Raw genomic sequence first — 22,393 nt, 5'->3', positions numbered from 1 at the left:
CTCTCCTTCTCTTGCTTCCAAGAAGCACACAGTCAGCTGTTGCCCAGCAGTCTGAGAAGGAGCTTCCAATTCATCTCTAATCCTGCCAAGCAGTCAGAGCAGAGAGGAAAATGTCACCAGGAACTTCCACTCAGGTATGAGATTGCGACAGCTTCAGCTTTCTAAACTGCAGAGTCAGCCTTGACTTTTTAAAAGGATCATCCAGAGCAGACCTGACCTTAGGAAAGGACACCTCTTTGGTTTGCAGGTTCTCCTGAGTGTACAGACCCAGATCAGGAGGCTTATTGCTGAGTGCTGGTCCAGCATTAGGGGGGGGGGGGGGGGGGTGAGCATCTTACTGATCCATCCCGCCTGACCACATACAGACCATGTGCAATAGCGTGGTTACCCACCAGCACGATCTTCCGTCACTAGGAAAGGTACCATGGGCACATCCTGTCTGGGCGGGGGAGATAGTGTTATTTCACAACAGTGAATGCTGCCCTTTGGACTAGTTTTTTTCACCAGTGGTAAATCGGCAGCAATAAACGAGAGCCTAAAGCAACAACTCTGGAAACACTGTTACACTGTTTTGTGCTTTTTATACCACTTCTGCGCCTGCTATTAGTTTGCTACACCTTGATCAAAATTATTTTTTTCAGCTGTAGTTTATCCTCTCGCCTTTCCCTTCCAACTCACACAAACATTCACACTTTAGTGTGAAGCACCGCCCTTTATGTGATGTCATCAGTCTGCGCCCAGCAGGAAAGCTGCCAATGTTGGCGACCAACAACAACTAGGAACAGAGTTTTCTTTTTCTTTAATTTGCAGATTTATTTATTTATTGCATTTGTATCCCACCTCTTTGCAGATGAACAGCTACAGCTGAAATCAGAAACCCCCGCTTCAGACTTCAGCTTTTTATCCGTTTGTCTTTGTTGTCTTGCTCCTATCGATACAAGGGGCAAACACTTAATTCTTCTCCAGCAGCCAGATCCTCCGATTCATTTCTTAATCCTACAAAGCAGCAAAAGCAGAGAGGGAAAATGTCTGCAGGAGTTTCTGCTCAGGTAGGAGATTGCTCCCAATTTTCTGCTCTCTCTATCTATACAGACCCTGTTGCAGCTTTATAATGTGTGACACTGCAGAGTCAGGCCAAACTTTTAAAGATCTAGCTCAGTCCTGGGACTGAGAAAAGACACTTTGGAAGTCTCTTGAGTATAAGGAGAGAGATCAGGGTCCTGTGTCCCAAAACTTCTGTGCCAAGCTGGTTTTCAGGTGCTGTAATTTTGCATTGTGATTGAAAACTGTTTCCCAACTCTCTGAACCCCAGCTTTGTGAGAGCTGATGGATGTGATGCAGAAGGTGCTGAGTGTAGAAGGGTTTGTGTTTCAGGGCCCAGTAACCTTTGAAGACATCGCTGTCTATTTCACTCAGGAGGAATGGGAGGATTTAGAAGAATGGCAAAAGAAACTTTACAAAGAGGTGATGAAGGAGAATTATCAGATGCTCAGATGCCTAGGTAAGGATAAATCACTTTTATATTTTTCTGAAAATTATTTTTGAGAGGGAGATGAGTAGAATGTTGTTGTTTTTTTTTTAAATTTATTTATTTATTAAGTTTTTAACTTTATAACAAGAATTCACTTGTTATTGAAATACAGCATAATAGGCGTTTACACTGAAAACAAAAATAAAGAAATACAATTGCATTAATTACATCAGCTTAATCCAACAAATAACATTAATGCTTTCTTAGACCACATTAAATGAGGAGGCGGTAAGAGTAGAGAAGTTAAACTTAAATAGTAAAAATAGTAAATGACATGGGGTGTATTATTTCCACAAATATCTTATATTCATTTCAGCTGCTTCAACTCAAGAAATGATTTTAAATGTTCTGGTAAATAAAAGGTATATTTAACCTGACCCAATTTAACAATACATTTACATGGAAAAGCTAAGAAGAAAGTTCCTCCTATATCTAATGTTTGTGATTTCAATGCCAGGAAGGCTTTCCTTCTATGTTGGGTTGATTTCGTTACATCTGGGAAAATCTGAACCTTCACTCCGCCAAAACAAGCTTTTAAATTTTTAAAGTATAGTCTCATTATATTATTTAAGTCTTGTTCAAATATAAGTGATACAACCAAAGTAGATCTTTCAGAGTTTTCATCTAATGTTTGTTCCAGAATTGCTGAAATATTTTTTAAATCCAAATTGGCATCTCGGGGGCCTTGTCTTTCCCCCCCCTCTCCTTTGGGATTAGGAATATAGAATATCTTATTTATAGGCGGAATTGCGTCGAGTGGTATCTTCAAAACTTCATGTAAATAACGTTTAAACATGTCATAGGAATTAATCCCTGGGAGGTTAGGGAAATTTAACAGTCGTAAATTTAATCTTCGGTTGTAGTTTTCTATCTGCTCGACCCTCTTTCGAATGTCAAGATTGTCTTTAACCACAGATGTTTTAAATTCTTGAAAAGAGTCAGCATTCATCTGAATCTTTTGAATTTTTTCAGAAATTTCTTCATTAATTACATCTACTTTAGCATTTAGTTCTTGGAATTTAATATTAAAGGCTCTGACCTCTCCCGATGTCTGCTGTAGAGTATTATCCATTTCATTCAGCTTCTCCCAAATCATCTCGAGGTTGATTCCCGGTTCTTTCGTAGAGATCTCTGTCTCTACTCCAGGCGTCTTCCGTGGCGCTACCTGACCCTCACCGGGAGCAGCAGTCAAAACACTTCCGGTAGACTGGTGCGATCCACCCAGGCACGCCACCGACGCCGGGCACGGGGGAGTCAGCGTTGATGGAGGTGAGAGGGAAACTTCTTCTCCCAGAGAATGTTGTTTGTTTGTTTTTTTTTGTAAACCAAGTAATAGACTCAGTAATTGCAAACTATACACAAGAAATGTGGCTTGATAATTCCAGCATAAGCTTGAGAGAGAAAGAAATGAATGAATGACAGCATGGCAAGAAAAAGAGAAAGCAAGAAGGGGGGGGGGGGGCAGAAAGAGAGAGGGTGATAAAACTGGGGATAATACCATTCCAAGGCTGAAAAATATAGAAGGAAGGTGGTCTAGGAGACATCTGGGAGGGCAGGGGCTGGCAGGATGGAGGCGGAAAACATGAGATAGAGAAAGAAGGATGAGGGAGGGAACTGTTGTAAAGGAAAAGAGTGAATAATTAGATGGGAGAAAGACTTGGAGAGTAGAGGAAATATACTCATTGATGCTCCAACTTTGATTTCCATGGGTTTCAGTGCCATCTTTGTTAATGGTGTCCATATTTGCCTCTCAGCAACAAAACTCTCAGCCCCAATCCAGTCCTAGAGATCTGTCTGCTTGTGTGACATTGCTACCTGGATGTCCCACAGTCACCTTAAACATGGCAAGGAGAGCACTCCTTACCTTTCCTCCCAAACCCACTCCCTCTGTTTCCCTCTTTATATTTCTGTGAAGAATATTATTGTCATCTTGGTCCACAGATCATCCCATCCTGAAACCATGGGATCATCTTTGTCTTCTTTCTCTTCGTCTGCACATTTATAAAATATATCATTTAACTCTATATAATGTTACCAAAAACTATTCCTTTTTCTTTCAACAACTTTTTTTCTTATTTGGACAAAATTCTTACTCACTCTCGACACGTTGTACTTAGACTACTACAACACAACTTACTCCTCAGGTTTTCCATTGAAACACCTGTCTCCTCTTCAGTCGTCCCAAAATGCAGCTGTGTGACTTATCCTCCAGTGCCATTACAACCTTGCAACCCTTCTTCTCCGATCACAGCATTGACTTCTCATCTATCTAAAATTTAGATTATGGTATTTTGTAAAACTTTATGAAGGCTTAATAAGGGACAGAGACTCGAATATAGTAAGTTACCAACACCATCAGCAGCAGACAGCTTGCTTAACAGATGATGCCCACTGTCTCAACTACAACTGAAGTCCAAAAGCTTATTTTATTTAAAAAATGTTAGTCCACTCTGTCACAAGTTTGTAAGGGAAGTACAAAATAAAAACAATAACAAAATACAGACAAATAGTAAATAAACATTAAAGACCTATTGCCAGCTTCATCACATTAACAACCTGTATACTGTCAGATCCATAGGGAGATGTTTTACAGTAGAAAAGAAAGGAAACTCATTCTCTAAGTGCATTAAATATACCAAGAAAAGGAAAATATGAACCAAATTAAAAGGTCAGGTGTGGCTGTAACAAGCCTCAGCCATATTCACTCAAACACACCCCAAAGGCCCCCTCATAGCCTTTCTCCAGTACCCCTTCCTATCTTGCCTCTCAGTACAGATGTAAATTCTATAAAAGGGCACCAAAATCTCCTTAAGGTGACCTGTCTTATTCTTGTGCCATTCTGGAAGCTTTTCCATATTATGAACTTCCGACATCCACCAAAGCCTTAACAAGAAAGGAGGAGGAGGAACCACCTGTTTTGATGCTGCCACCACGTTTTTAGCTTTGCAGCATTGAGACAGTGTTTGAGTGTTTCTGTCATGAAAGGGGGAACTGGTAGATAGAAAAGTTCTGGATCCCAGGGAATATCACGGCTTAGAATGAACTTTATTCTATATTGATTCCCACCCCACTGCATCCTCTCCAGCATTCCTCCAGAGCAGCACCTCGAAAGTCTCCCTGGAGTCATTTACCACTGATGTAAAGCTTTAAAGTTGTTCTCCTGAAGACCTGGGAAGAGCAGCCTCCTCTGCTCCCTTTGCCTCTCTGTGTAACTGCAATTTAAGTCCTGCTCCCACTGTCATCTGGACCACTGTTCCTCGAGTACTTATAAAGAAGCTTAATCGGCTCTTTCTTGAAGTTCATAATCGTACACAAACACTCCAAATGTATTTCTTTCTGAGGCATTCTATCCTTTATCGTAGGCTTCTGCAACCAGGATTTTTAAAGAGTTTTTATTGGCAATCTATACTGTATTATATAACCCATCGGTACATGTATAACCCTCCTATGAACAGAATATGTTTATATCAAAAATGCTTGACAATGTTGTATGATCTCTCTTTCACACACTTCTTCAGGCCCCATTATACCCCCTCTTCTGGAACGTTTAGCTTCCATCCTGTCCCATAATAACGCTTGTTTCTATTTGTAACTGTATTTCTTTTCTTTTCTTTTTTTTCTTTACCAACAGTGCAACATTCAACTTCGTTAACCTTTACCCATTTGTTTCCCATTCATACCCCTTTCTTCTCTTCCCTCAGATCCTTTCCCCTCCCCTTACTCATAGCTCCTCAGCCCTTACCCCCTTCTACCTGGGACCACCTAACACTACCGCCCTCCTCACCTAGACCCTGCCAGTATTGTTCTAACCTTAACCCCCTCTTTGTCAAACCAGTTGTTTAACTTATCCATTAGCTTTTCCATTTTAGCTGTCAGCCCTAACTGATCCCTCCAGTTCCCCACTGTGGGGGCTTTCCTCTGCTTCCAGGGTCAAGCTATCTTGCCCCTCACTGCTGTAATTCCCATCTTCACCAAACGCTTCCTCTCTTTGTTTAATCTTCTAGGCAACAAGGCAAACTCATACCTTGGGCTCGATTCTAGTAATTTCTCCACTCAAGATCTGATTTCAACCCCCACCCTATCCCAATATTCCTTTACCACTCACAGGTCCACCAAATGTGCACACGAGTCTTCTCTTCCGCAACCGGGATCTTAACTATAAATGTGAGTAACAGCTGAAGGGTCTCAAAAATTTTAATTTGGCCATCATCTAAGACCTGGCTCCCACTGCTAAAAGACCACCGAATCTCTCCCTGGGGAAACAAGGTACTGTGGCGAATTGGACTAAGGTGTCAAATTTGGTCCACTGAATCCCCAAAAAGAATGTCCAAGCAGAGCAACGTATGATATTTTTATTTTATTTGTTACATTTGTATCCCACATTTTCCCACCTATTTGCAGGCTCAATGTGGCTTACAGAGTACCGTAAAGGCGATCGCCGATACCGGTATGAACAGATACAGAGTGATGTAGTGATAGGATAAAGGTTCAGGTGTAATAGACAGGGAATCGTGGAGAGGAAGAGTTATTTTATGTCCATTACGATCTTTAGTTTCGTTGTGATGCAGGGTTCAGGCATTTAAGTTGGGTCGGTAGGGTATGCCTTTTTGAACAGGTTAGTTTTTAGTGATTTCCGGAATTTTAGGTGGTCGTACGTTGTTTTCACGGCTTTTGGTAATGCGTTCCATAGTTGTGTGCTTACGTTGGAAAAGCTGGCTGCGTAGATTGATTTGTATTTGAGTCCTTTGCAATTCGGGTAGTGGAGATTCAAGTATGTTCATGCTAGTCTTGTTGTATTTCTGGTTGGTAGATCTATAAGGTCTGTCATATATCCCGGTACTTCGCCGTATATAATTTTATGGACCAGGGTGCAGATTTTGAAAGCAATGCGTCCTTTAATAGGGAGCCACTGTAGTTTTTCTCGGAGGGGTCTGGCGCTTTCAAATCGCGTTTTTCCAAATATAAGCCTGGCTGCCGTGTTTTGAGTGGTTTGAAGTTTCTTTATGATTTGTTCTTTGCATCCCCCATAAATTCCGTTGCAATAATCTGCATGGCTTAATACCATAGATTGTATTAGGTTGCGAAATGTTTCCCTTGGGAAGAATGGTTTCATTCTTTTGAGTTTCCACATTGAGTGGAACATTTTCTTTGTTGTAGATTTCACTTGGTTCTCTAGTGAGAGATTACGGTCGATCGTAACGCCGAGAATTTTCATGCTGTCTAAGATAGGAAGGGTGTCTAGAACATAAGGATATTCAATGGGCAACTCTGTTTGTACACTTCTTTAACCTTAACCATCTCTCTGACCTCATATGCAACTTTCTTTAAATTAGTCACCTTACTTTCTAATTCTTCTTTTTTTTTTTACCTATGTGTATGTTCTATCTTTGCTTTGTAAGTAGTAGATTATGCCATACTTTGTTATTTGAATATTTTTACTGCTGTAATTGCCTATTGCTCATGTTTGATCTATTCTTACTGTACACCGCCTTGAGTGAATTCCTTCGAAAAGGCGGTAAATAAATCCTAAGAAATAAGTAAATAGCATTTGATATGTAACTTAATTTCACGAACCTAATCCACACCACTAACACTACCCTTACCTCAATCCCTCCTCTCACACCTCTTCCTCTTGTCCTACTCTATATAAATGTGTGATATAGATTCAGACTACGGAAAAAGCCTTCCTTTGTGGCTTTTATAGATTTGGCTCAGTGAGGCTGAGGCTCAGCAAGGATATATTTGTGTTATCTGCCTTTCCGTATTATGTCTCCTGCAGAAAATTACCAGTAATATTGTTTGACTGGGGGGAACCTAATGCCTTGTTCTTATCTCAGAAACAGGATTTCAGACTGTCACCCCTGATATTATCTCCCATATTGAACGAGGGGAAGAGCCGTACATCAGGGTTGGACTGAAATCAGAGGAGAGAGAGACTGGGAAAAGCAGCAACTCAGGTGAGTCCGGTAATAAGAGAAACTGGTGTAAAACTAGGGTGGAGACCCTTCTGGAAACTTCTGTCAGGGTTCCTGTTTTAAGTGGCTGTCAGGATTACACAGCACTGTCTGTCCAGGCTGACTAGACTAGCCTACCCACAATCCAGTTCATCAAGTTTGCTTGATGTGACTAGATCAAATGACTTTCTGAGAAGTAAGGAAAAATATAGTCTTACATGCTACTTTCCTGGAATCCTAGCAGACAAGCTTTTGCCCCCTGCCCCCCCACCAGCAGATGGAGAAGAAACTAACTAGAGCACTGACATCACCCTACAGAGTGTCCGTTGCAGCTTCCTGCTTTCCAATATTTCTGTTGGAAGCAATAACCAATTAATTTTCCCCCCTTACAAACAGGTGTTTAAACCCTGGGCCCTGACCGCCACTGGCCCTCAAAAACCATTGGACCCCACAGTACCACATTTTCTCTCAGAACATTGCAAACTAGAACCTGAAACAAATGATTTTTTTTAGTTGCTAAACCCTGATTGCACACCCAATCAATAAAGCCCTGAATGAAGTTACCTTATAAAATACCACATTACGGAGGCCATTTGGGAAGATTTGTGCAGCATCTCCACATACAAATAGTGGCATTTGCTTGTATAGTTTGTATACACATGTAAATGGCAATACCAGAAAGCCATTATTTACACATGGATGCGGCTAGGATGCACATAATCTAAGGGGGCATTTTGGTGTTTGGGAGGGTCAAACAATTATACATGTTTTGCCCAATTTCCTTGACTAGATGCCATTACAACAATACCGACCAAATACTGAAAGTGATCCGAGAAGAGAGCAAGGCTTCAAATACTGATGTAATTCACCTGGGGACAAATGAGCTGGCCAACAATATCAAGTTTGCAGCACAAAGAGCATCACAGAAGCTTTGGTTTGGACTGTAGCTTTTTCTGAAGTAATTCCTACTTGGGGGAAGGGAGAGGAAAGACTACGCAAAACGGTGGAATTCAATAAGTGGCTTGAGTCTTGGTGTAAAGAAAAAGGTTTTAGATGCATAGGAGCATGGGGTAATACATGGAAATATGATGGGCTACATCTTTCTGTGATGGGAAAAAGGATCCTTAGGGAGAAATTCAGATAGTATGTGTCTAGATATTTAAACTAGAGGATGAGGGTGACAAAAGGAAACAAGGGAATTCAGAAAGTCACCCCCAGAATAAACATGATGGCAGAGGGAAAGGTCATGTAAATATAGAAAACCACCTAAACTCACTAAGCACATGGAAAGCAATGAGCACAAATGCTCGTAGTCTAAGTAAAAAGGTTCAAGACTTGCAAGCCCTGATGTTTGAAGAAAACTTGGATATTATTGCTATTACAGAGATGTGGTTTAATGATTCCCATGAATGGGATGTGACCGTACCGGGCTATAATCTTTTTAGGAAGGGTAGAGAGGGCCGAAGAGGTGGAGGAGTGGCGCTGTACTTGAGAGACAATATCAGAGCAGTTGAAATGCGGGGAACCTGGGGAACGGAAGACGTTTTATGGATTGTCCTGGAAAGAGAAGATGGAACCTGTATCCACACGGGGGTTATCTACAGACCTCCGGCACAAACGGAGAAGCTAGACAAGAATCTGATAGAAGATATTCAAAAGATTGGTTTGAAAAGGGAGGTGCTACTGTTGGGAGATTTCAACTTGTTTGATGTCGATTGGAACATCCCGTCAGCAGACTCGGAAAGAAGTAGAGAGATCTTGGATGCCTGTTAAAGTGCCTTTCTCAGACAAATGGTGACGGAACCCACGAGGGAAGGGTCGATGCTGGATCTAGTGCTCACAAATGGAGGAAGTGTTTCCAATATCCGGGTGGGTGCCCACCTAGGTAATAGTGATCATCACACGATATGGTTTGATATAAGGACAAAGGTGGAGTGCAGGCGCTCAAAGTACTCGATTTCAGACGTACTGATTTTGATAAAATGGGGGAGTACCTGAAGAAGGAGCTATTGGCGTGGGAAGGCGTAGGAGAAGTGGAAAATTGGCGGTCAAAGCTAAAAGCTGCTATAAATATGGCGACTGATCTTTATGCAAGGAAAGTAAACAAAAACAAGAGAAACAGGAAGCCCATGTGGTTCTCCAAACAAGTAGCTGAAAAAATAAGAGCAAAAGAGGCTTTGTTCAAGAAATACAAAAGAACGCAACGAGAGGATCATGGAAAAGATTATCGGATTAAACTCAAAGAAGCGAAGAGGGAAATCTGGCTAGCGAAAGCGCAAGTGGCAGAAAAAATGGTTAAACATGTAAAGAGAGGTGACGACTTTTTTCAGATATATTGGAGAAAGGAGAAAAGATAGGAATGGAATTGCAAGACTGAAAGATAATGAGTGGCTATGTGGAGAGTGATGAGGATAAAACGAACACGCTAAACAATTAATTCTCTTCAGTGTTCACGGGGGGGAAATCCTGGAGAAGGACCACTGTTGGCTGCTGAGGGAATATCTGGGAATGGAGTGGATACTACACTGTTTACGGAAGGAAGAGTTTATAAACAGCTTGAGAATCTGAAGGTGAACAAAGCTATGGGGCCGGATGGGATACATCCCAGGATACTGAGGGAGCTCAGGGAGGTTCTGGTGGGACCTCTTAAAGATTTATTTAATAGATCTTTAGAGACGGGAGAGGTTCCGCGAGATTGGAGACAAGCGGATGTGGTCCTTCTTCACAAAGATGGAGACAGGGAAGAAGTGGGAAACTACAGACCGGTAAGTCTCACGTCAGTGGTGGGAAAAATAATGGAGTCACTGCTGAAAGGGAAATGGGACTTGCAAAAACCACAGAAAGGCGGTATATCAACTACCTTCAAAGCGGTTTACATAGTATGTTCAGGTTCTTATTTTGTACCAGGGGCAATGGAGGGTTAAGTGACTTGCCCACAGTCACAAGGAGCTGCAGTGGGAATCGAACTCTGTTCCCCAGAATCAAAGTCCACTGCGCTAACCACTAGCAACATTCCATGTAGAAGCCTGCTCTTGCAGATCAGCAATGTGGCTGCGCAGGCTTCTGTGAGTCTGACGTCCTGCACATACGTCAGACTCACAGAAACAGAAGCCTGCGCGGCCGCGTTGCTGATCTGCAAGAGCAGGCTTCCACATGGAATGTTGCTAGTGCAATAGCAGCATTCCATGTAGAATCTCAAATAGTAGCAACAGAATCTCAATAGTAGCAACATTCCATGTAGAATCTCAAATAGGGAAAGGAAAATGGGACTTGATATACCGCCTTTCTGTGGTATTTTGCAACTACATTCAAAGCAGTTTACTTATTCAGGTACTTATTTTGTACCAGGGACAATGGAGGGTTAAGTGAGTTGCCCAGAGTCACAAGGAGCTGCAATGGGAATTGAACTCAGTTCCCCAGGATCAAAGTCCACTGCACTAACCACTAGGCTACTCCTTCACTCAAGGATAGTTAACTTTCTAGAAGCCAGCGGGTTACAGGACCCGAGGCAACATGGCTTTACCAAAGGAAAATCCTACTAAAAGAATCTTATTGACTTCTTTGACTGGATGACCGACCAAAGAACTGGATGAAGGACATGCGATATCACTGGTACATGTTATGCTTGATCTTGTTGATGTGTGGCGAGTTCTGCATCCAGGAGCCCAGGATTATACCCGTATATTGCAAGTTTATGGTTCGCAAGCCCACATTGATTATCTCCTGGTGTCTAGTACTATATTTTCCAAAGCAAAAACAGAAGAAATTGGGCCATACAGCATTTCAGATCCTGTCTTAATATGGATCACATTAGACTCCCATAACTCTGGGACAGTCCCAGTGGAGATTTCCACGCGGTCTCAACTGAAGGAATAGCATTTCGATTAGCCAAAGTTGCAATAGTTTGACTTTCTAGCCACAAAATAAGAGTCCAAAATAGAAATGTTATCAACCTCAGCGGCTAAGGTAACTACCGAAGTAGCCCTAAAAGGAATTTAATCCACCGAGAATTCTAGGAAGATGATTAAATGCAAACTCTCCAGAGACCTCTCAATGGACAAATATTTGCATCATCAAATATTTGGAAACATAACGTTTATTAGAAATAACCATAGAACCTGCAAAACAACAAAACGTCCTTAAGATATTTCCTTAATAAGTCGATAGACAGTAGGTGAATCTTAGGAAAGTTCAAAAATCATAAATTCTTTGCCCGAAGAGTATTTTCCTTGATCTTATTTTGTGTATGCCATAAGAAGCTATCCTGAAGAAAAGATGCAGTGGCAGATTGAACAGCAGCCTCTTGAGAAAAGGTTACTGTGCAATCTCAACAGCTAGTGGGTCTGGAATCCTGTTCCTGAAAGTTTAACAATTGTAGCAGATGAAAACTGAGATGTTTGCTCCAAAATATCTTGCAAAGAAGAGTTCATACAAGAGAGACTACGCTCCAAATGTCATTCAGGGATATTGCTGAAGAAGTTGTTTCTCCTAAGAATTTCCCGTAGTAGATGTTGAAAATGAAATAGGCACAAGCATAGGAGCAAATTGTTACCAATATTGAAGAAGAAGAAGAGATTGGGGAGAGCTACTCAACCCCAGATTCCTTTGTCCTTGAAGAGATCCATAACTCCCATTCTAGAATGACTTAAAACGGGATGGGGGGAGGGGGAGTAAATAATCAGGCCCAGGGATGCCCTAAATGTAGAAGACAAGGAAAATTTCCTTCTGAACAAGTCATCGCAGGTACATAGAGATACGAACACAAAATTTGTCTGTAGGACCACTTTTAGAAACAGTGGAACCAAAACCAGCAACAGTTACCTTTGCTTCGTTCTTCCTTTTCCCCGTCATGAAAGGAGCAGAGTAACCAGCCATCAGTTCCAAGGAGGCAGCAAAGGGGCATTTCCTTTTGATTTTGCACCCACGTGCCCGTGGCCATGCTTCGGTAGGGCTTGGTTTTATACAGGAAATAGCAGTGTGTGATGCCACCATTAGGGGTGGAGTTTTCCACCTCAGTTTGATGGATACTTCTCCTGAGCATTGGGGTAAGCCCTTGACTTTCACCTGCAGTCCAGCCCAGAGCTCCAGCACGAGGTATCTCTTCTCTCTCCTCAAGATATATATTTCTGACACTGTAGCAATTATACCAGTGGTTCCCAAACCTGGTCCTGGAGGCACCCCAGCCAGTCAGGCTTTCAAGGTATCCACAATAAATATTCATACGACATATTTATTTATTTATTTCTAGCATTTTTATTCCACAGTTTCCCACCCAGGGGTAGGCCCAATGTGGCTTACAACAATCTACATAAAACACACAACAAGGCAGAGTTCAAACAATCAATGTCTTAAAAGTAAAAAGGTGAAAGGGTAAAAACAAGGTAAAGAAAAAGAGCAGTGGTGAGTAATATGACACCGGGATAATGAGAGTTCAGACCTTAGAGGTGCCAGGCGGGAGTGGCGCATAAGCTTTGCCAAATAGAAAGGTCTTGAGGCGCTGTTTGTAGGTGGGGTGATCAGGAGTTTCACCAGTTTAGGCAGATCATTCCACAGACGAGCGCTAGTGTAGGAGAAAGTTGATGCATAGATGCTTTTGTATTTAAGTCCAATATATACTGGATAATGAAGGTTTTAAGTACGATCGCGTGGATCTGTGAGAGTTCCTTGGTGGCAAGTTGATGAGGGTGTCCATATATGCTGGGGCTGCACCAGAGTACAGAGTTTAAAAGTGATACGGTCCTCGACAGGAAGCCAGTGCAGTTTCTCTCGGAGCACTTCCTCTACTGCATTCAAATCCCTCTCATAAATATTCATTGTGGATAGCCTAAAAACCTGACTGGTTGGGGTGCCTCCAGCACCTGGTTTGGGAACCACTGACGCTTACTTTTCTGTAAAATAAATGATTGACTTGTCGGTCATTTGTTTTACAGAAAAGTATATGTTCTAGTGTAATTCTTCTTTTCTGAGCTCTAGATTTTGGATTGACTGTGGGAACAGCAGTTACCACATCTTATGTGGTAACAGTGGTCAGCATATCTGGGTTTAAAAAAAGGTTTGGACAAATTCCTGGAGGAAAAGTCCTTAGTCTGCTGTTGAAACAGACATGGGAAGCAACTGCTTGCCCTGGGGATTAATAGTATGGAATGTTGCTACTCTTTAAGATTCTGCATGGAATCCTGCTATTCATTATGATTCTGGAATCTCGTTTCTCTTTGGGGTTCTGGAATGTTGCCACGATTTGGGTTTCTGCCAGGTACTTGTGACCTGGCTTGGCCACTGTTTGGAAAACAGGATACTGGGCTAGATGGACCATTGCTCTGACCCAGTATGGCTACTCTTATGTTCTTATGACTATTTCTGACACCGTGTCATGTTGTTCCTATTATTAGGATTCAATCTGCTTGTCTCCAGATTTTAACTCATTGATTGTATCTATGCTTATATTTGTTATGCAGTTAACCAAATTGTAAGATTTATGTCAAGCTGTACCTGTGGAAAAGCCAGATCTGTCCATTGAGAACTGGTTTTCTGAGATGTCCATTCAGGGAAAGTCCTCACTACTCTCATTGAGAGTCTCCCTCTCAATAGGTAATGTATGTCCTTTCTTTTCTTATCCAGAAATCGATGCGTGTAAGAGAAGACACGAAAAAATACCTCCTGAGGAACCCACTGGACATCTGGATGTGACTAAAACTGAATCGGAGAGAGAGAGAAGGGATGTCTGTCCATGTTGTGACTGGAGAAACAACTGCCAGACTCAATGTAAACCAAAAGAGGGGCCAAGAAACCCTCACAGAGACTCCACTGTGAATGCACCTCCCTGTGAGCAAATTACCAATGATATCCCACACACTGCAGAGCAGCAGAGAAACCCAGTAGAAAGAAAACAATTTGTGTGTAACGAACTTAGAAACTGCTACATGAATCAGAGTCCTCCACTGTCACACCAGCGATTATATGAAGGAGAGAGACCAAGTACGTGTACAGATTGTGGCGAGATCTTCAAACAGAAAGAGTTTCTCTCGCTAAGCCCAAAAACCCACACTGTTTGCAATAGACCATTCCCCTTTACTGAAAATGGGAAATGCTTTCTTCGCAAACCAGACCCGGACGTTCCTAAGAGTACCTGTATAGAAAAGAAACCCTTTGTTTGCAGTGAATGTGGGAACAGCTTCAGTCGGAAAGGATATCTACAGCAACACCTGAGAGTTCATACAGGTGAGAAACCCTTTCCGTGTACTGAATGCGGTTACAGGTTCAGTCATAAACCGAATCTGACACGACACCTGAGAGTGCACACGGGTGAGAAACCCTTTGTGTGCAGTGAATGTGGGAACAGCTTCAGTCAGAAATCATATCTTCAACTACACTTCCGAATGCATACAGGTGAAAAACCCTTCATTTGTAGTGAATGTGGGAACAGCTTCAGTCAGAAAACGTACCTTCAACAACACCTGAGAGTGCATACAGGTGAGAAACCCTTTCCGTGCAGAGAATGTGGGAAAGGATTCACTCGTAAACTGCATCTTACCCTACACTTGAGTACGCATACAGGTGACAAAGTCTTTGTGTGCAATGAATGGAGTGGAGGAGTGGCCTAGTGGTTAGGGTGGTGGACTCTGGTCCTGAGGAACTGAGTTTGATTCCCACTTCAGGCACAGGCAACTCCTTGTGACTCTGGGCAAGTCACTTAACCCTCCATTGCCCCATGTGAGCCACTTGAGCCTGCCATGAGTGGGAAAGGGCGGGGTACAAATGTAATAAAATAGATACTATTGGAGATTCTACATGGAATGTTGCTACTGTTGGAGATTCTACATGGAATGTTGCTATTCCACTAGCAACATTCCATGTAGAAGGCTGCGCAGGATTCTGCTTCTGTGAGTCTGACGTCCTACACGTATGTGCAGGACGTCAGACTCGCAGAAACAGAAGCCTGCGCGTCCACATGGTGATCTGCAAGGGCCGACTTCTACATGGAATGTTGCTACTATTGGAGATTCTACATGGAATGTTGCTATTCCACTAGCAACGTTCCATGTAGAAGCCTGCGCAGCCACATTGATGATCTGCAAGGGCCAACTTCTAGTGGAATAGCAACATTCCATGTAGAATCTCAAATAGTAGCAACAATGGAGGAGTGGCCTAGTGGTTAGGGTGGTGGACTTTGGTCCTGAGGAACTGAGTTCGATTCCCACTTCAGGCACAGGCAACTCCTTGTGACTCTGGGCAAGTCACTTAACCTTGCATTGCCCCATGTAAGCCGCATTGAGCCTGCCATGAGTGGGAAAGCGTGGGGTACAAATGTAACAAAAAAAAAAAATGTGGAAACAGGTTCAGTCCTCTTCTGACGTATTTCCTGGCGGAACCATGCGAAGGAAGGCTGCAGCCGAGATCAGCCTGATGCTGCTTTCAATGCTGGCGCCGCCTGCGACTCGAGGAGAAATACAATATTTAAAGGTAGGGTGTGGGCAGGAAGGAAAGGGCCATCGGGGAGCTGAGGGCAGATGGGAGAGATGATGGACGACCTGGACATGGGTGGGTGGATGGAGAGGGGAGGAGGGTTGCTGGACATGGTGGATGGAGGGGAGAGGAGGGTTCCTGGACATGGGAGAGGGGAGGGCAGGGGAGAGGAGAGTTGCTGGACATGGGTGGATGGAGGGGAGAGGAGGGTTGCTGGACATGGGAGAGGGGAGGGCAGGGGAGAGGAGGGTTGCTGGATATGGGTGGATGGAAGGGAGAGGAGGGTTGCTGGACATGGTGGATGGAGGGGAGGGCAGGGGGGGAGAGGAGGGTTGCTGGACATGGGTGGATGGAGGGGAGAGGAGGGTTGCTGGACATGGATGGAGGGGAGGGAAGAGTGAGGAAGGAGATGAGATGAGGGAAAAGGAAGAGAGAAAAACTGCACATGGAGGAAGAAAATAGGCAGAAGCTGGATCCACTGGACAGTCAAGTCTGTGGAGGACCCAGCTTTTACTTACGGATGTAGGACAAAAATTGAAGAAGAAAGGTGGAATGTAAAGAAATAAATGGAAAGGAAGCCCTGGAAACGGAGTTAAGAGGACAGATAGCAGCAGAATTGGATACTGGGCCTGCATGATCAGAAAAACAAAGTCACCAGACAACAAAGGTAGAAAAGATCATTTTATTTTCATTATAGTGTTTGGAATATGTCCACTTTGAGAATTAGGTGCTCAACATTAAAAGTTTATATTTATTTACGTATTTATGGCATTTTATCCCACATTAAACATGAATTAGGGTGTTTTGTGGCTCTACACGTATCATGATATTATGATCCCTTGTTTCATATTGTTGACGGTCTGCATTTTCCGTATGGGTGGTATATTGGTGTATTAGGTTCTGCCCAGTGTAATATTTATGGTACAGTAAGGTTCCGAGTGTGTTTTTGCACAAAGTTGTGCATAGTGTTTTGCAGTTGAGCGATTGTGGTTAGTATATGCTTTGAGCAACCACTTTATTCTTTGACATATGATACATATCTAATATCTAAATTTAATAAAAGGTATTGTGACTTTTTATTTTTTTTTTCTGTGTGTTATCTGACAATTATGGATTTAAACCCTGCCCCCTTTAGCCTCCCCAAACAGTTGGGCCACCGACTGCCTATGTGTGCAATATGTTTTCATTGATGATTAGTGCTAATAAACAATATTTTAAATACAGATACCCTATGCCTGTTCATTTTTGAAGGGGTTACCAATGTTTTTTCCATATTATCCAACTTTTCACTTATCTGATAACAGGTTGGTCCCGTTTACGCTGGATAATTAAGACTGTACTGTGAATGTACCACAGAAAGGTGGTGTATCAAATACATGACCCTTTCCCTTTCTCAACCGAGCTCTTGGGACACACCTAGCATGAGATAGATTTACATACCATGCAGGCAAATTTATCTCATGTTTGTAGGTGCTTTTTGATGCCTATCTTTAGGAAAAGTACATTAATATTTTTTACTGTTGTAATTGCCTACTGCTCATGTTTGATCTGTTCTTACTGTACACTGCCTTGAGTGAATTCCTCCAAAAATGGTGGTAAATCCTCATCTCTCCCTACACTCCTTCCCTAGAACTCCGTTCACTAGGCAGATCTCTCCTAATTGCACCCTTCTCCTCCATCGCTAACTCCAGACTCCGCTTCTTCTATCTCGCTGCACCTTATGCCTGGAATAGGCTTCCCGAGCCATTACGTCTAGCTCCATCCCTGGCTGCCTTCAAATCCGGGCTAAAGGCCTACCTGTTTGATGCTGCTTTCGACTCCTGACTTGTAACTTTTATCTTATCCTTATGTGTCCTTCCCTTCTCCTTTTTGGTCCTGTCTGTTCGTCCTGATTTAGATTGTAAGCTCTTTTGAGCAGGGACTGTCTTCTTCATGTTCAATTGTAAAGCGCTGCGTACGACTGGTAGCGCTATAGAAGTGATTTCTAGTAGTAGTAATACTCATTGTAGGTAAACTGAAAACCTGGCTGGCTAGGTGTGTCCTGAGCATTGGGTTGAAACCCCCCGCTATAGTACTGTTGTGTTACTATGTAAATACCTGTAGCTTCATTAGTCACAATTTATGCAGCTCCGCTGGAGTAATTTTTTTTAGGAAAAATAAATGCCAGTTGTCTTTATAAACAGGCTACAAATAAATGCTTACTTAGCCTCCCCACCCAGGCAACCTGTTCTAAAGTTCCATCAGAAAGTGTGTTTCTGACGTAGAAGGCAATGGGGATGAACTGTCCGATTGGAACAGGTGCCAACAATAGTGTTGGTTTTGAAAAAAATAATGAAATGAACCAAGAGGGGCATTTTCAATCGTGCGTCTAAGTCGAACTTTGGACCTTTTGCGCTAAATGTACCAAATCCGAATAGGAAATATACCCATTTTTGAACAAAGAAAAACATCTCTTTTTTTTTTTCTTCAAAAATACCATTTCAAACAAGGTTTTGTGCTTTATCTTTTTAAGCCATTAAAAAAAAAAAAAAAAACCAGCAGAAGTTAAAAATGCCCCAAATCAAGGGCCCCATCACAACTGGACTGGATTTTGAAACTCTCCATAGTTGGAGAATTTGAGCAGCTTACGGACAAAAGAGTGGGCATGTACAACCCAGCTTCTGAACTGTGGTCTCGATTTCATCATTTAACCCAAGTAGGACAGTTGGAATAAGGGGGAGAAGGTGGGATGGGGAGGGGGGGTGGTTGGGGAGGGAGGGAAGGGAGAAATGTATGGGATAAAACTGTTCATGTCTACAATGTTTGTATTGTGATGTTACCTAATAAAATATTTAAACAGTAAAAAAAAAAAAAAAAAATGCCCCAAATCAAGCCATTGGGATGTAGAAGGGCCGGCATTTTAGCAGACTGGTCCCCCAGACATCCCAGGAGAGCACTGGGGCACCCTAGGGGGCGCTGCAATGGACTTCATGTAAATGCTTCCAGGTACACATCTCACCATTGCTCTTGTCTGCTGAGCCCTCCAAAACCCACTACCCCCAACTGTACACCACTACAATAGCCCTTATGGGTGAGGGGGCTCCTATATGTGGGTACAGTTGGTTTCTGGTGAGTTTTGGAAGGCTCACAGTTTGCACCACAAGTGTAACAGGTAGGGGGAGGTATGGGCCTGAGTCCACATGTCTATTGTGCACTGTACCCACCATTACACTACTCTGGGGACTTGCGTGCTGCTCTAATAGTCCTGGCTATCTGAGCTGGAGGCTTATTCACATTTTGGGGGGCTGGGAGGGGGTCAGTGGCCACTGGGGGAGTAAGGGGGTTCATCCCTGAATCCCTCCAGTGGTTATCTGGTGATTTAGGGCACCCTTTTCTGTCTTATTCATTAGAAAAACAAGTCTAGACAAAAACGTTGAAGTTTTCCCCCCTAGACATTTCGGTTTTTGTTCCATTATGGCTACAAAACATTCAAGTGTTAGGCATGCCCTAATCCCACCTTCGAAACGGCCTTTTGTGATTTGGATATACTGCAGACAAAATGCATAGACAGGCATCTGCAAAACAGATTTTGAAAATGCCAATTTGGACTTTTTGAGAAGAAATCCGTCCCAATGGTGCTTTATGACAGAGCCCCCAAGTGCAATAATATATCTAAGCATTAGTCCCCTAATTCTACAAAAGTCACCAAAAATTGTGCACAGAAATTTGGGCAAGTGCCCAATTTGCATGTGCAATTTAATTGAATAACAATCTAATTAGCACCAATAATTGGCTTTTTAATAGTTATTGGCACTAACTGAAATCAATTAACATGTATACGCGTAAATTTAGACGCGTCCAGGAAAAGGGGACATGGAAATGGAAGTTTCACAGGCATTTCGGGGCACAGCATTGGCGTGGATTCCAATTACGTGCGCAGTTATAGAATAAGGGCATTCCATGCGAAAATCTAGGCACGGCCATTTGCGCCACGTTTTTACTGATGCAGATGGATGCGCCTAGGTTTTTACATGCCACCCCTGCAGTTAAGCACTATTCTATAAACTGCACGTAATTTTAGGCACGGCTTATAGAACAGAACTTGCGTGAAGTTTTTTGGTGCAATTTATAGAATTCACCCCTAGATGTTACTGACGAGATTTCAATGGATGGATTTTACAGCCTAACCACAGAGTCCTGCTGTCCCAAGGTACCTGGTAATGTTGTGGCTCCATCACTAGGAGGCCATACATATAGCAGCTAGTACACAGCACAGAGTGTAACAGGTGTTGGGAGGCGGGGATAGTGCTGGGCAGACTTATACGGTCTGTGCCAGAGCTGGTGGTGAGAAGCAGGGCTGGTGGTTGGGAGGCGGGGATAGTGCTGGACAGACTTATACGGTCTGTGCCAGAGCTGGTGGTGGGAGGCGGGGCGGGTGGTTGGGGGGTGGGGATAATGCTGGGCAGACTTATACGGTCTGTGCCCTGAAAAAGACAGGTACAAATCAAGGTAAGGTATACACAAAAAGTAGCACATGTGAGTTTATCTTGTTGGGCAGACTGGATGGACCGTGCAGGTCTTTTTCTGCCGTCATCTACTATGTTTTTATGTTAATGGTCAATATGTACAGTGACACCTACTGACTGGAATGGACTCACACATACGTCTCCCGTGGATTTCTACTCCCTAAGTGCATCACTTTGCATTTGTTTGCATTGAATTTTAATTGCCAAACCTTAGACCATTCTTCTAGCTTCTGCAGATCCTTTTTCATGTTTTCCACTCTCTCCCAGGTGTCCACTCTGTTACAAAGCTATACAGTGCAATCACTATTTTCACAATAAAATTTACAAGAGAAAATTTGAAATAAACATCCGAATCATTAACAGCCAGACCAACAAGATAAGGGTGTGGCAGCAGCGAGGAAGAGGGTGCGCTTGATGGCAAAGTATGCAGATCAAGCCTTGCATGATTTCCAGTCCATGTATGTGTGCCTGTATGTTACTATATATGTATGTGTGTCTGTGTTGGGGGGATATCTGCATATATCTGTTTGCTCAGTGTGTATGAGAAGAGAGTTTGAAAGGAGAAATTTCCTAATGATGTTTCACTATAAAGTTTCTGTGCTGCAGAGGTAGGAACTGTTTCTCCCATACAAATGCATTGGGTCATGTATGGGGACTTAATTTTTCTGGAACCTTCAGTCCAATCTGGCCCATTTTCAAACTCAGTTGGTCTTCTACATTTTTATTTTCCCCTTGTGCCAAAGTTGATCTTGTTCTATTAAATTTTTGCAGCGTTATACTACCTAAACAAACATTCTCAATCCCTCATGTATAATTTCTATCCAGCCTACACTGAGACAGACTGAAGGTCCATCAAGCCCAGCATCCTGTTTCCAACAGTGGCCAATCCAGGTCACAAATACCTGGCAAGATCCCAAAACAGTACAATACATTTTATACTTCTTATTCTAGAAACTAGGAAAAAAGGCCCGTTTCTGACACAAATGAAGGGTGCTAGCAAGGTTTTCCTTGGAGTGTGTGTGTTTTACAGAGTGTGTGTGAGATTGAGTGTGTGATAAGAGAGAGTGAATGTGTGAGTGTGTGTGACAGTGAGACTGTGTGCGAGAGTGTGTGTGTGTCTGAGAATGAGAGTGTGTGCCAGGGGCCCCTTCCTCCCTCCCTCTCAGTTTCACGGTCCGCCCGCCCCCCCTCCAAGTTCCAGGGTCCGCCCTCCCACCCAGTTCCAGGGATGTTACCCCCCCTCTCCCCCTCCCTCCCAGTTTCAGGGTCTCCCCCCCCTTTCTCCCTCCCAGTTTCTGGGTCCACCTGGCCCCCCTCCAAGTTCGAGGATCGTTGCCCCCCCCTCCCAGTTCCAGGGTAGTTGCCCCCTCTCTTTCCCTCCCCTCCCCTCCAGCCACCCATCTGCAACATTGTGAAGCTGACTCCGTGGCTTCACTGAAGTGAAGGGTTCCTAAGTTTCATCAGGTTCGTCGCTCTGTAACCATCTCTCTCAGCCCCGCCCTCGCACCTCTGATAGGTCCGTCGCCCTTGACGTCAAAACGTGATGACGTCGAGGATGTCAAAACATGATGACGTCAAGGGCGGTGGACCTATCAGAGGCATGAGGGCGGGGCCGAGAGAGATGGTTACAGAGTGACGAACCTAACGATCCTTATGAACCCTTCACGTCAGTGAAGCTACGGAGTCAGCTTCAGAACGTTGAAGGTGCCTTTTATTATAGTAGAGATAAGCAGTGGATTTTCCCCTTGTCCATTTTAATAGTGGCTTATGGACTTTTCTTTTAGGAACCTATCCAAACCTTTTTGAAACCCCGCTACGCTAACTGCTTTTACTACATTCTCTGGCAACGAATTCCAGAGTTTAATTACACATTGAGTGAAGAAATATTTTATCCGATTTGTTTTAAATTTACGACTTTGTAGCTTCATCACGTGCCCCCT

General features: G+C 43.1%; 1 protein-coding gene across 1 annotated transcript; it reads left to right on the top strand.

Moving 5' to 3' along the window:
• The first annotated feature begins 749 nt into the window (after nucleotides 1-749).
• LOC115464860 (gastrula zinc finger protein XlCGF57.1-like) lies at nucleotides 750-20,868 on the top strand. The gene is made up of 5 exons (XM_030195256.1): nucleotides 750-1,049; nucleotides 1,375-1,501; nucleotides 7,369-7,488; nucleotides 14,104-15,082; nucleotides 20,721-20,868. The coding sequence occupies exons 1-5, from the start codon at nucleotides 1,026-1,028 to the stop codon at nucleotides 20,866-20,868; spliced, it is 1,398 nt and encodes a 465-aa protein (XP_030051116.1). The 5' UTR covers nucleotides 750-1,025.
• Nucleotides 20,869-22,393: the final 1,525 nt, after the last annotated feature.

The sequence above is a fragment of the Microcaecilia unicolor genome, chromosome 1 (genome assembly GCF_901765095.1).
Source record: "Microcaecilia unicolor chromosome 1, aMicUni1.1, whole genome shotgun sequence".
In the NCBI taxonomy this organism is placed as follows: domain Eukaryota; kingdom Metazoa; phylum Chordata; class Amphibia; order Gymnophiona; family Siphonopidae; genus Microcaecilia; species Microcaecilia unicolor.
This window is presented reverse-complemented; position numbering and strand designations above follow the sequence as displayed.